General features: G+C 42.8%; 1 protein-coding gene across 1 annotated transcript; it reads left to right on the top strand.

The window, feature by feature from the left end:
* Nucleotides 1–4,107: 4,107 nt before the first annotated feature.
* LOC128106606 (mucin-2-like) lies at nt 4,108–6,420 on the top strand. Its single transcript, XM_052732182.1, has 2 exons — nt 4,108–5,983; nt 6,032–6,420. The coding sequence occupies exons 1-2, from the start codon at nt 4,108–4,110 to the stop codon at nt 6,418–6,420; spliced, it is 2,265 nt and encodes a 754-aa protein (XP_052588142.1).
* The last annotated feature ends 7,091 nt before the right edge of the window (nt 6,421–13,511 follow it).

Genomic DNA, 13,511 nt, shown 5'->3' with positions numbered 1-13,511 from the left:
GTGCCCGGCCAGGGCATTGCACACTGGACTCAGCAGACTCTAGGGTAGACTACACAGTGAGGTTCTATCCACAGGGTTCAAAAACACCTGCAGGCACAGAAATGTGATTGTCTCCTAAAATAAGTTACACTGATGTAAGAAATATAAGGACAAAAAATCGTAGCCGCTCATATGCAGACAACTATATGGAGGTCACAAAAAATGCTGAAGCTAATAGACAATTCTGTAACGGTATAAAAAATAAAACTAACATAACGTTTCCACATACATATAGCACACATTCCATAAAAAATGAATTACAAAGACAAACCCATTTATAATACCTTCAATAATAAAATATCTATTAATAAACTTAATAGGATGAAAAATGTCTACAATGAAAACTATTGTAGAACTAAGTAGAAGAACTTGGAGAGGATACAAACACTATGGAAAGATAGTCCATACTCATGGGTTGGAGGCATCTATTGTGTTAAAACATCCATGCAATGCCTATCAAAATGTCAAAATATTGGAATGCCAAAAATCCTGAAATTTGTAAGAAACCACAGGAGTCCCCCAAATAGTCAAATCTATCTTGAAAACTAAACTGAAGGCATCACAGTATTTGACTTGAAAACACACTACAAGTCTGCAGAAACTAAGACAGCACGATACTGGCATAAACCCATACTCATTGACCAAAGCTCAGAAATAAACCCCACACATTTACAACCAACTGCATTGATCACAGGAGCAGAGAGCATAGCACTGCAGGGGCAGGCTCCTCAATAAACGCTGAACGGTGCTGTGTAGACAGTCACATATGCTGAGGAATCACACCAGACTGTCTATCCCTCACTGTTACAGAGGTCAACTGTGAATGGACTAAAGGACTTAAATATATGGTGGAAACTGCTGTAACTACTGGAAGAAAGCGTGGGAAATTCTTCAAGACATTGCCCTGGGCAAACAATTTTGGATATCACACAGAACATACACAACAAAAGCCCAAGTTGACAAATGGGATTAAATGAAGCTCAAAAGCTTCTGCAGGGTAAAATAAAATGAAAAAGCACCAGTGCTAAGTGATAACTTCAGAATTAAAAAAACACTTTTAAACTGAGTATCTGATAGGATGTAATATCTATACTATGTAAGGAACTAAAATCACTCAATAGAAAGAAATGACCTAATAACCCAATAAAACTATAGGATAAAGTTCTGAATTTCTCAAATGAAGATATGAATAGATACGTTAAAAAGAAAAAGTTCAGCATCCATAACCATCAGAGAAACTCAAATCAAAACTGCAAGGAAATAGTACATCACCTGGTAAGAGTGGCTATTATCAACAAGGCAAAAATCAACACACTCTGGCCAGGATACAGAGGAAGCGAAGCACACTATTGGTGGGAATGTAAGTTAGTACAGCTTTGTTGTTGTTGTTTTTTTTTGGTTTTTCGAGACAGGGTTTCTCTGTGTAGCTTTGCGCCTTTCCTGGAACTCACTCTGTAGCCCAGGTTGGCCTCGAACTCACAGAGATCCGCCTGGCTCTGCCTCCCAAGTGCTGGGATTAAAGGTGTGTGCCACCACTGCCCAGCAGTACAGCTTTTACAGAAACAGAAAAGGCTGGAAGGAAAACTACTTTACAAGCCTGCAATCCCACCACTAGGAAATTAATCAATATGTTAAAGGAACTCTGGAACTCCCAAGTTCACTGCAGCCCTATTTGCAATTCATGGATGATGGAAATGGGGTACACATACACAATGGGATCATATTTGGCCATAACAAAGGATAGAATCCTTTCATTTGTGACAATATGGATGGAACTGGAGATCACTGTGGTGAGTAAAATGGGAAAGACAAATATTACATGAGCTTGCTCATATGTAGGATCTAAAAATGCATGGTTTTATGGAAGCTGAAGGTAAAATTATGGTTATCAGAGGCTGGAAAGAGTAGTAGGGATGGGGTGTTTAATGACATCATGGGGTAGATAAGTGAACCACAATGCATAGCATATTTCAAAATGGCTGAGAGGATTTTGAATGCATTTGCCCTGAAGAAGAAATAAAGAGTCTGAAGTGCTACATATACTAATAACCTTGATTTGATTTTTATACAAAATTTGCATGAAGCAAAACATCACTTTGTTTTGAAGGTGCATATTATTATAGGGTAATTAGAAGTTTTCAATTTAAATTTTTTAAAGTCAGCCTGTTGTTTGAAGGGCTCCCTCCACAATGAAAAGAACTAATTTCCAAAACTCTCATACTTTTAGCCTCCTATTTCCCCTCACCAGCATGACTTCACTGATACATAGTTCCTCATTGCCATTTCCCTATGAACTTCCAGAATAACTAGAAATACTTCTACATCTATTCCAAATTCTGAAAATTGAACTGGATTAATGAATAGGGTTGTTTCTGACCCAAGGCATCTAGCACTTCCTTTTGACTTAATACATCACCTCCCAAGAAGCCTGATCCCCATCATAGCAGCCACACCATAAGGGTGGACAGTGGAGTCAGGTCAGGTGACATCACCATCAGACGATAAGCATGAATACAATGTTAAGCCACGGATTTTCATTCACAAAAGTTGGAATGAGGGCAGAGCAACTCCAAAAATCCACTTCCTTAAGGAAGGGCTCATTTTCTGTATAAAAATACAGCTGTCTAGGGATCTCTCAAAAGATCCAGGAGTCCAGAGAGCTTCATCATCTGAGGTAAGACTCTCCACTTTGAACTTTCTAATAGTCACTGTGTGATACTGATCTTGGTTGGGAACGCTTGACAACCTAAATATTTGTCCACTTTATTTTCACTGCAGATGTTTTCACTTACCTCTCAAATTACAGCTGCAATATAAGGATCAGAAAGGGGGGACGTAAAGAGCAGCATTAGGCTAACAGGAAGTTGTGGGTGAGACAAGATGGCCAGGCACTTCAGCTCCTTCTAATCTTATTGAGAATTTTCATCATCAAAGGCACTGCTCTATGCATTTGGATGCTCAAATCTTAAAAATCTTCTTTGCTCCATGAACCTATAATCTACCATTAATATAATACAGGTTTTTACTGGAAATGGAAGAGTCAGATTCTTGCTAGGACAAAAGAATGAAGAAGACATGGAAACTGGCAGAGGCCTGGGGTGGGAGGCCATGATGGGGGAGCCTGTATGAGCAAGTAGCAGTGCAGTGAGAACTCATAATAAACAAATGTAGAAGGAAAATGTGATTTGGGACTCAAATGTGAATCTTGCAAGCATGAGTGGAGGTTCACAAGGAGCCTTCCTATGAGAGTTTCACTCTAGACGTTTTTGTCCTACTATTCTCTGAAATTTTTGAAAACCTAGAGGTTCACAGGAGGCCGAGGAGCTTACTGATGGTTTGAGTTCTTCTATTCTGTTCATGGTCTGTACATAGGTTAAAAAAAAAAAAAAAAAACACCAAGGAGAAAAAAATTAAAAAGGGTCTCTGGTAACACAGATGTAAAAAACAAAATAACAAATTCAAGAGACTAGTGGAGAGGAAGCAGTTTTAATGTACCATTCTGCAGAGAGGGATGCCAGCAGAGAGAGAAGACCAAGGTGTCCACAGTGCTGGACTAGTACAAGACAACATCTTGAGAAATTCCTGACCTTTCTTCCCGTAGGTCAAGGCTTGCCCCCTTCCTAAATTCGCTATTCTTTTTGTTTAGGACATAGAGCCTTACCTAATGAAAAATTTGCAGCTGGAGGCTGCCCCCTTTTCTGCTTATGAGCTCAGTCACAAAGCAGACTGCCTGTAACTATCTATCTTCCAGACAAGTAGTTACCAACTGCCAGCCAGAGGAGAGAGTGTTCTCTGAGATCTGTAACTCTGATGAATGTGAAGTCTGCTTCAAAATGAAATTGACTATAACCATTTATTTATTATGCAGAGATGATCAAATCACCTTAATGTTTTGCCTTAAAAATAAGTAACAGCTATAAAAGCAACCTATGATTTCCATCCAGCTCAGGAAAATAGAAGAGTCTTTAATTTATAGGAGAAAAGCAAAGAAAAAAATTAGGATTCTACCAATTCCTTCAAAACTACCCAATCAGTTGTCCTGTCTCTAGGGTCAGCATCCTTTGAAGCATGAGTTCCTACCAGCAGAAGCAGCCCTTTGTCGCACATCCTCAGCCTCAACAGCATCAAGTGAAGCAACCTTGTCAGCCTCCACCACAAGGACAATCTGTTCCCATAACCACCACGGAGCCATGCCGCACAGATGTTCCACAACCAGGAAACACCAAGATTCTGGAGCCATGCAATACCAAAGTGCCTGAGCCAGGCTGTACTGTCGTCCTTGAGCCAGATTATACCACAATGCCTGGACCAAGCTCCACCAAGATCCCTGAGCCAGATTATACCACAATGCTTGGACCAGGTACTACCAACATCCCTGAGCCGGATTATACCACAATGCCTGGACCAGGCTCTACCAACATCCCTGAGCCGGATTATACCACAATGCCTGGACAAGGCTCTACCAACATCCCTGAGCCAGATTATACCACAATGCTTGGACCAGGTACTACCAAAATCCCTGAACCAGATTATACCACAATGCCTGGACCAGGCTCCACCAAGATCCCTGAGCCAGATTATACCACAATGCTTGGACCAGGTACTACCAAAATCCCTGAACCAGATTATACCACAATGCCTGGACCAGGCTCCACCAAGATCCCTGAGCCAGATTATACCACAATGCTTGGACCAGGTACTACCAAAATCCCTGAACCAGATTATACCACAATGTCTGGACAAGGCTCCACCAAGATCCCTGAGCCAGATTATACCACAATGCTTGGACCAGGTACTACCAAAATCCCTGAGCCAGATTATACCACAATGCCTGGATCAGGCTCCACCAAGATCCCTGAGCCAGATTATACCACAATGCTTGGACCAGGTACTACCAAAATCCCTGAACCAGATTATACCACAATGCCTGGACCAGGCTCCACCAAGATCCCTGAGCCAGATTATACCACAATACTTGGACCAGGTACTACCAAAATCCCTGAGCCAGATTATACCACAATGCTTGGACCAGGTACTACCAAAATCCCTGAACCAGATTATACCACAATGCCTGGACCAGGCTCCACCAAGATCCCTGAGCCAGATTATACCACAATGCTTGGACCAGGTACTACCAAAATCCCTGAACCAGATTATACCACAATGCCTGGACCAGGCTCCACCAAGATCCCTGAGCCAGATTATACCACAATGCTTGGACCAGGTACTACCAAAATCCCTGAACCAGATTATACCACAATGCCTGGACAAGGCTCCACCAAGATCCCTGAGCCAGATTATACCACAATGCTTGGACCAGGTACTACCAAAATCCCTGAGCCAGATTATACCACAATGCCTGGACCAGGCTCCACCAAGATCCCTGAGCCAGATTATACCACAATGCTTGGACCAGGTACTACCAAAATCCCTGAGCCAGATTATACCACAATGCCTGGACAAGGCTCCACCAACATCCCTGAGCCAGATTATACCACAATTCTTGGACCAGGTACTACCAAAATCCCTGAGCCAGATTATACCACAATGCTGGGGCCAGGTACTACCAAAATCCCTGAGCCAGATTATACCACAATGCCTGGACCAAGCTCCACCAACATCCCTGAGCCAGATTATACCACAATGCTGGGGCCAGGTACTACCAAAATCCCTGAACCAGATTATACCACAATGCCTGGACCAGGCTCCACCAAGATCCCTGAGCCAGATTATACCACAATGCTTGGGCCAGGTACTACCCAAATCCCTGAGCCAGATTATACCACAATGCCTGGACCAGGCTCCACCAAGATCCCTGAGCCAGATTATACCACAATACTTGGACCAGGTACTACCAAAATCCCTGAGCCAGATTATACCACAATGCCTGGACAAGGCTCCACCAACATCCCTGAGCCAGATTATACCACAATTCTTGGACCAGGTACTACCAAAATCCCTGAGCCAGATTATACCACAATGCTGGGGCCAGGTACTACCAAAATCCCTGAGCCAGATTATACCACAATGCCTGGACCAAGCTCCACCAAGATCCCTGAGCCAGATTATACCACAATGCCTGGGCCATGCTCTACCAACACCACTGAGCCAGCTTGCACCATGGTTCCTGAGCCATGTTCCACCAATATCCCTGACTCAGGTTGTATCGTGGTTTCTGGGCCATGCTCTACCAATGTCCCTGAACCTGGCTATGTGAATGCCTCAGAGTCCAACTATACCAAGGTCCCTAATCAGGGCTATACCAAGGTACCTGGTCAGGGATATTCTAAGGTACCAGAGCCATGCCAATCCAAGGTTACTGAGGTATACCCCACAAATGTCACTCCAGAATTGGCTCAGCAGAAGACTAAGCAGAAGTAACACAGTCCATAGTCAGCCAGGCCCTTGAAGAGCCAACCACCTGCTGCTGAAGTCTTTCCTGTCTGCTTCTTTCCATATTGTCTAGAGACAGTAGTTTGCTGCGTTCTCTATTGTACCCTAAAAATGCATGCCATGGTGTCTTCCCTCACACCCTCAAGGTGTCTTTAGAGCCTCTGAGTTAAACATGAAGTCTCAGTGCTTTGAATGGTCTTTGATTCCTCAGAGTTCATCTATGGGATTCTTTATGGGGAAAAAAAATGCATGTTTCCTGCTTTGACCCATTAAATTGCTTTTAACGCCACTCTTGCCTCTGTGTGATACATGCTGAATCTTTCCCCCTCCTTTGCCTCCCTTTGTGAGTCAAGACCTATATGCTGATAAGGATATATCCTTGGTACATTGGTACAGATGTCATCTCATTAGCATAAACTGTCACAGTGTACTCCTAGGAGGCTGTAAAGACACCTAAGAGGCTCCCGTGGAAGAGTGCTCGGATATTGTTTACTGGGACTCAAAACCTGTTACTTCAGAAAACTATTTTGAACAAGGTCCTTCTTCTGCACATGACTGAGCCATACCTAAGTGTTTTCTCTGCCCTAAGCCACTACCTCTCATACTCAGCACTGCACCTGGAAGTCACAATTCACTGGACACACTTCAATATCAGTTTTCCTCTTTGTTCTCTCATTTTTCCTTTTTTATTTAGCCCTGATACATCTCAACATGCTCTTTCCCTGCACATCTCTACACATTCTCATGATCAACTGCACAAATTCTACCCTCATTAACTCAGGCAATGCTCCCTTTCTCCAGACACCCAGCACATAAGGAGTCCTCCATCTGGGGACACAAGAAGAAAGGAGGCATAGTGCACACCACCTTGGAGAGGTCTGTTTCCTCTAGGAATCATGATACTCTGTGCCCTGGTCATATAAACATGCACATGCTATGCCCTCCCTCTGCATATCCCACCCTCCTTCTTAATAGTCTTATCTGTCCAGTAACAATGCACAGAACATTTTATCCAGTGATTAAAACAGGGGTTGAGCTTTACGCAATGACATGGAATCCACAATCCAGATGAGGGAATAAGTATGTCCCAAGTTAGGAAAGTGCAGGTCACTGAGCTGTGAAATCCCAGGAATGAAAGGTGGACTATAAGAACACTGAGTACAGCTGCTCCATGGTTCCATGAAAGAAGATAAGTATGTGTTTGCCTCACACCTAAAGCTGAGAGTCTCAGCTCCTTGCTGTCTCCTACAACACGACCTTGGTTTCAGGGATGGCAAACAGGTGAGTCTGGGTGCAGAGGACAAGATAATGGAGAGCCATCTTCAGAAGCAGACAAAACATAAGTTTTAGAAGAACTTCAGTAGTCCATGGGGAACAGGCTGTGTTTTGGGCAAGTTCCACTACGTCAGAGGTATGAGTCAGGTGACAAGCAGAAACAGCGAGTTAGACAAGCACTTCAAGTAGATTTCACAAGAGTTCCTGAGACATATGGAAGCTCAAGGAGAAAACTCACCCTCCAAATCATCACACGGTGATGAGAAGTTGTTAGATATGCAGGAGAGGACATCACCCCTCACACCTTTTAGGTACATAAGTGCTGAGGTGGCTTCACATCACCACTGATTTCAATGGTGGAAAAGTCTAGAGATGAGTGCAGGATGAATCACTGTTAAGTAAGCTAATGCTAAGTACAGATGCACACTGTGTGATATGCAGCTGTTGTGAATATAGAATAATATACTTTCATTGATACTATCATTTGGAGCTTCTTTTTTTCAAAATATTTTTATTATATATACTATATATACATATAAGTTACCTGTTAATTATATATATATATATATATAAAAGTTTCCTGTTAAGGTAATTTAAAGTGTACAGTTCTATGGCATCAAGTCAATCTGCAGTGTTCACCTTTGTTAAAATACATGCAAATGAGCTTATGAAACATGAAGCTCCCTATGCTAAATTCAGCAAAATATAAATGGTGGTTGTTCTTGTCAACTTTTTGTTAATGTTCATTTTTGTCTGTCCTTCAGAAGAATTTGCATCATGTGATGCTATCTTGTACTTATTTTATGACTTTTGCTGTAATACTTAATATAAGCCAGTGGAGTTATCAGTAAGCTAAAGGAAACACATGTGTTCTGCCCTCTCAAAACCATTCCTGGTTTCTTCAGCACAGATCCCCTACGAGGAGCTCAAGGATACTCTAGAGTCCTCGCTGAAAGAGTCCCTGGTAGTTTTCCTTTACACACACACACACACACACACACACACACACACACACACACACACACTTTTTGATTATTACATTTTATTTGTTTCCTGTGTATTTGCACATGGGTGTATGAGTACCACGCAGTGTGTGGAGGTCAGAAGACAACCTTCAGAAACAGATTCTTGTCTTCTATGTGGGTCCCGGAAATCAGACTCAGGTTGTCTGCCTTGGTGACAAGCCAGCCCCTTTACCCATTGAGCTTCTCCCTGGGTATCCTTCCATCTTTACATCCCAGTCTTCTCTTGTGGAACTAGGAAGATCCAACAGCCACTGACATTAGTAGCCCAAGAATTTCCAGTTCAACCAGCTGGCCAGGCCATTTCTATGAAGTTCCTTTGTTTTCATTAAACTGTGACAATTCCTGTCGCTAAAGTGGTTATGCTTCTCTGAATTTTAGCCTTCTCTACCCTATTGACCCCTTAATGGCCAGAGAAGATGTTTACCCATCACCTATCATTCTTTAACTGACTACTCCCTAGTTACCCCAGCAACGACCAACTACAAATCAAAAGGGGGAATTTCCAACCTCCTTCCCCCACCACTTCCTGTGAAAACTGGAAGAAGAACCCACACTGTGCCTCATGGGCCAGACCTCTCCTCAGAGCTCACTCCTGCCCACACTATGCTATTGCCTGTCTGTCTGTGGCCTTAATACTCATCTCATTAGCTTCTTACTCCAAAAGATAATCTTTCCTCGGTGTCCCCTGAGAACCCTAAACTCAAAACCTTTCAAACTCGTTCTCTCCCACCAGGCTTTTCTTCTGTGATTAGCAGACTCTCTCCCATCCCCAATGTTCGGCTAATGTTTGGAGAGCAAAGTGCTGCTTCTGCATGAAAACCCTGAACTTCCAGCCGAACCATGTGTACACAATTTGGCAAATGTCAGGTTGACATTTCAGATAGCTGGATCACTATCTTAGCTTTTACACATAAATAAATAACAACTGATTCCCCCCCCATGGCTCTGCTTTGTTCTCTATGGCTTTGTTTCCTCTTTCTTCTGCAACCATAACCTCCATGGTTGATAAAAAAAAAAAGTCTATTTTCTGGTTCAGGTAAAACCAAATTATTGAAGCAGTTTCCAGTACATCTGTATTTCTGACTGAGAAAAGTCTCTAGGTGGGTCTAGGTCAATCACTCTCCCAGTCTAATCCTCAGCCCAACTTCTCAAGTTCCATTCCCTCTTCCCCTCTGCGCTCCATTGTGCCCTAGAGTTGATCTCTTGCCTCATATTTACCACCTCACAAACTTAAAAAAAAAAAAGTCAACTACCTAGCCTGAGCAATTGATCAAATGTGCCACAACCTAGAGCAAACTGCTTACACCTCCCACGCTGCCCTCACCAAATTTAGGATTCCTGGATACACATGGGATCTCTTCTGGCTTGAAGCCCATAAAGGCAGGAGTCTTTGCTGTCTAGCTCAGGGCTCCTCTATTGACTCAGAACCCAACCCACCGCCCAACAAATGGTTGGAGTCATTTAATGTTGGCTCAAGTGCTGAGAGGTTTATCCCTTTGCTGAATAATGTGGTGGATTTGATGACAGTGTCTGCACTGCTTTCTTCTAACCAGGTCCCTCCTGTACTGAGAACGCCCTGGGGCCCGAGTCTTCCCTAAGAACCTCACCACTCTCTCTCCTCCCTAATCCTAAATTACTTTCCTTTGGGAGTGACAAAATGCCCGCAGTAGCAACCTAATACCCGCCCTCTCACTTTCTCTGAAAATCCTCCCCTTTCCTCTCTCTCTTTCTGTTTTTTTTTTCCTCTCTCTCTTTCTAACACACACACACACACACACACACACACACACACACACACACACACACACACTTAATTAAAAAACAAAACAGAACAAAGCTAGCACGGCTTGTAACCAAGCTTGATAATAAGCCTGACAAATTGAGTTTGATGCCTGGAAGCCACATGATAGAAGGAAAGAACCAGCTCCTGCATATTGTCCTCTGACATCTACAGGGACACCATGGCAAATGTGCACACACACAACAAAAGAAATATTTAAAAAAATTTAGGACTTATTTTTATTTTTATCTGTGTATGGGTAGTGTGTGCGTGTGTGCGCCTGTGTGTGTGTGTGTGTGTGTGTGTGTGTGCGTGTGTGTGTGTGTGTGAGAGAGAGAGAGAGAGTGTGTGTGTGTGTGTGTGTGTGAGAGAGAGAGAGAGAGAGAGAGAGAGAGAGAGAGAGAGAGAGAGAGAGAGAGAGAGAAATGTGTTCAAGTGGTGTCAGCTGAGGTCAAATGAGGCTTTTTAAATCCCTTGCAGTCACAGTTATAGGTGGTTATCAGCTGCCTGATGTGTGTGCTGGGAATCAAATGCATGTGCTCTGGAAAAGCAGTAAGTGCTCTGAACCATTGAGCCATTCCCCCAGCCCCAAAATCCTTTAAAGCAACTTGATGGGGGGAGAGTTTATTTGGGGCATGATTTCAGAAGGTATAGTGCATCACAGTGATAAAGCATGGTGGGTTGGTTCTATTGCGGCAGGAGCATGTGACAAAGCCCTTGACATGGCAGCAAAACCAGGAAGCAAAGAGATAGACCAAAACCAAAAGGGGATATAACTTTCAAAGGCCCCTTTGGTAGCCTAAGTCCTACAGCTAAACCCCACATTCCAAGAGTTCTACAGTCTCCCAAAGTATGATGCTGGCTGGGGACCAAGTGTTTAAACACTTGAGATTGTGGGAGACATTTCACATTCAAACCACAACATTCCACCTCTGCCCCCACAGGACCATGACCATCCAGTAATGAAAAATGCATTTGATATAACTTCAAATTTTCATACAGTCGGTGCTGGCAAGTTTTATATCAACTTGACACAAGCTAAGTCATCGGTGAAGAGGGAACTTCAGTTGAGAAAATTCCTCCATAAGATCTGGCTATAAACCATTTCTTAATTAGTGATAATGGAGGAGGGCCCAGCCCACTGTGGGTGGTGCCATCCCTAGGCCGGTGGTCCTGGGTTCTATAAGAAAGAAAGCTGAGCAAGCCATGAAGAACAAGCCAGTAAGCAGCACCCATCCATGCATCAGCTGCTTCTGCCTCCAGGATCCTACCGTTTGTGCTCCTGCTCTGAATTCCTTCAATGATGAATAGTGATGTGAAAGTGTAAGCCAAATAAATCCTTTCTTCCCCAAGTTGCTTTGGTCATGGTGCTTCATCACAGCAATAGAAACCCTAAATAAGACACAGTCTTAACTACTTTAACACTGTTAAAAAAAATACAAAATAATTCTTTTAAAACTCAAGGCAATCTCTAAACTTTGAGCCTCTAAAAATAACAGCAAGTTATGTACATATAGTAACAGGGTAGAAAGGGAGGACCAGACCAAAAATGGCTGAAACTCAGCAGATCTCTGCCAGCATTGGATAGATATGGCAGCACCATCTCAGTTCCAACAGCCTTAAGCAGCACCACCTTTTAATTCTCTGCCACCAGCACTACACTTGGGCCCTCTTTTGGGCCTGTCCCACTAGATGCATGCATGCAGCTTTTCCTTGCAATGATTATAAAGACTCTATGTGGGGGGTGGGGGGTGGGAGTGGGGGTGGGTGTAGAATATTCTTACTATCTCCAACGTCCTGGGGGCTGTATTACAGATTGGGCTTCATCCTCAAAGCTTATTGCATTTTCTGGTAGGATTTCCTTGAGGAGACTCTGAATCTGCTACATAATGCCAGCTTTCATCTGTTTTTATTTTGTTTGTCTTTTGGAGGTTTAGTGCAATGACCTTTTAACTTGCATTCTGCATGCCTGTGAAACCAGCACCATCAGAATCATCTTAGTTCCGCCAGTCTAAGCCATAATTAGTCCCTTCTGCATCACATCTATGTCAGCATCCCAAGTGCCTGCATGACTGATCACTTCCCTACACCACTGTTCCCCAAGAAGGCCTGTAGATGACACTTACTTTTTGAAGAAAAGTCTTTCAAATACATTTGCATATTTTATTTAAAACTTTTTTCATACAATATATTTTGACTATGTTTTTTTCTCTTCCCCCAACTCCTCCCATTTCTTTCTGTCTTAGTTAGGGTTTCAATTGCTCTGAAGAGACACCATGACCATGGCAACTCTTAAAAGAAAAACATTTAATTGGGGTGGCTTACATTTTCAGAGATTTAGTCCATTATCATCATAGTGTAATGAAAGCTTTTTGGGTGCCTGCCCCAAAGAGTTTTCTCCCAGAGTCCACAGAAGATGCTACAACCAATGAGGAAATCTACTTATCTGAGGGTAAGAATAAATTTATGCACACCGTGCTTTTTCAGTACAATACTTTATTGTTCTAAGTAAGCTTTTATTTTAACCTCTCGGCTATTCTCTCTTTGTTCTACCACTTCTCTAAATCTACAGCTTCTTTTCAACTCTCATTCTTAGCTCCTCGCTTGCCTGACTGTCCATACATTTCTCACAAGAGACTCCTTACAATCCTAAGAAAAGTTTCAAAATCCTCAGTGTCATAGCACATTCCTAGAATAAGGAGAAGAGCCATTACCATGGTAATGAAAGATTCCAAGGTCTCAGGACCAGAGGGAGGGTGCAGGGCCCAGTGCAACAAACTCTGAGACATAGCTTTTTATCAGCAGACTTGGCAAGCAAAGAATTGGCAGGATTTTCTTAGGGTGTTTTGTGTTAATAACCTTGGTAGACACCTGCGACTCTGACCTTGTGCAGAACTGTAAAGTTTTAAACTTATGATGTATTTACAAAAGCCTTTAGTCTAGTTTGAACTTGTTCTGAGGTGAAAATGAGCTAAATGTGTGCAGTTTGTGTCAGACTG

This window comes from Peromyscus californicus, unplaced genomic scaffold (assembly GCF_007827085.1).
Source record: "Peromyscus californicus insignis strain IS unplaced genomic scaffold, ASM782708v3 Scaffold_9__1_contigs__length_137607984, whole genome shotgun sequence".
NCBI lineage: Eukaryota > Metazoa > Chordata > Mammalia > Rodentia > Cricetidae > Peromyscus > Peromyscus californicus.
This window is presented reverse-complemented; position numbering and strand designations above follow the sequence as displayed.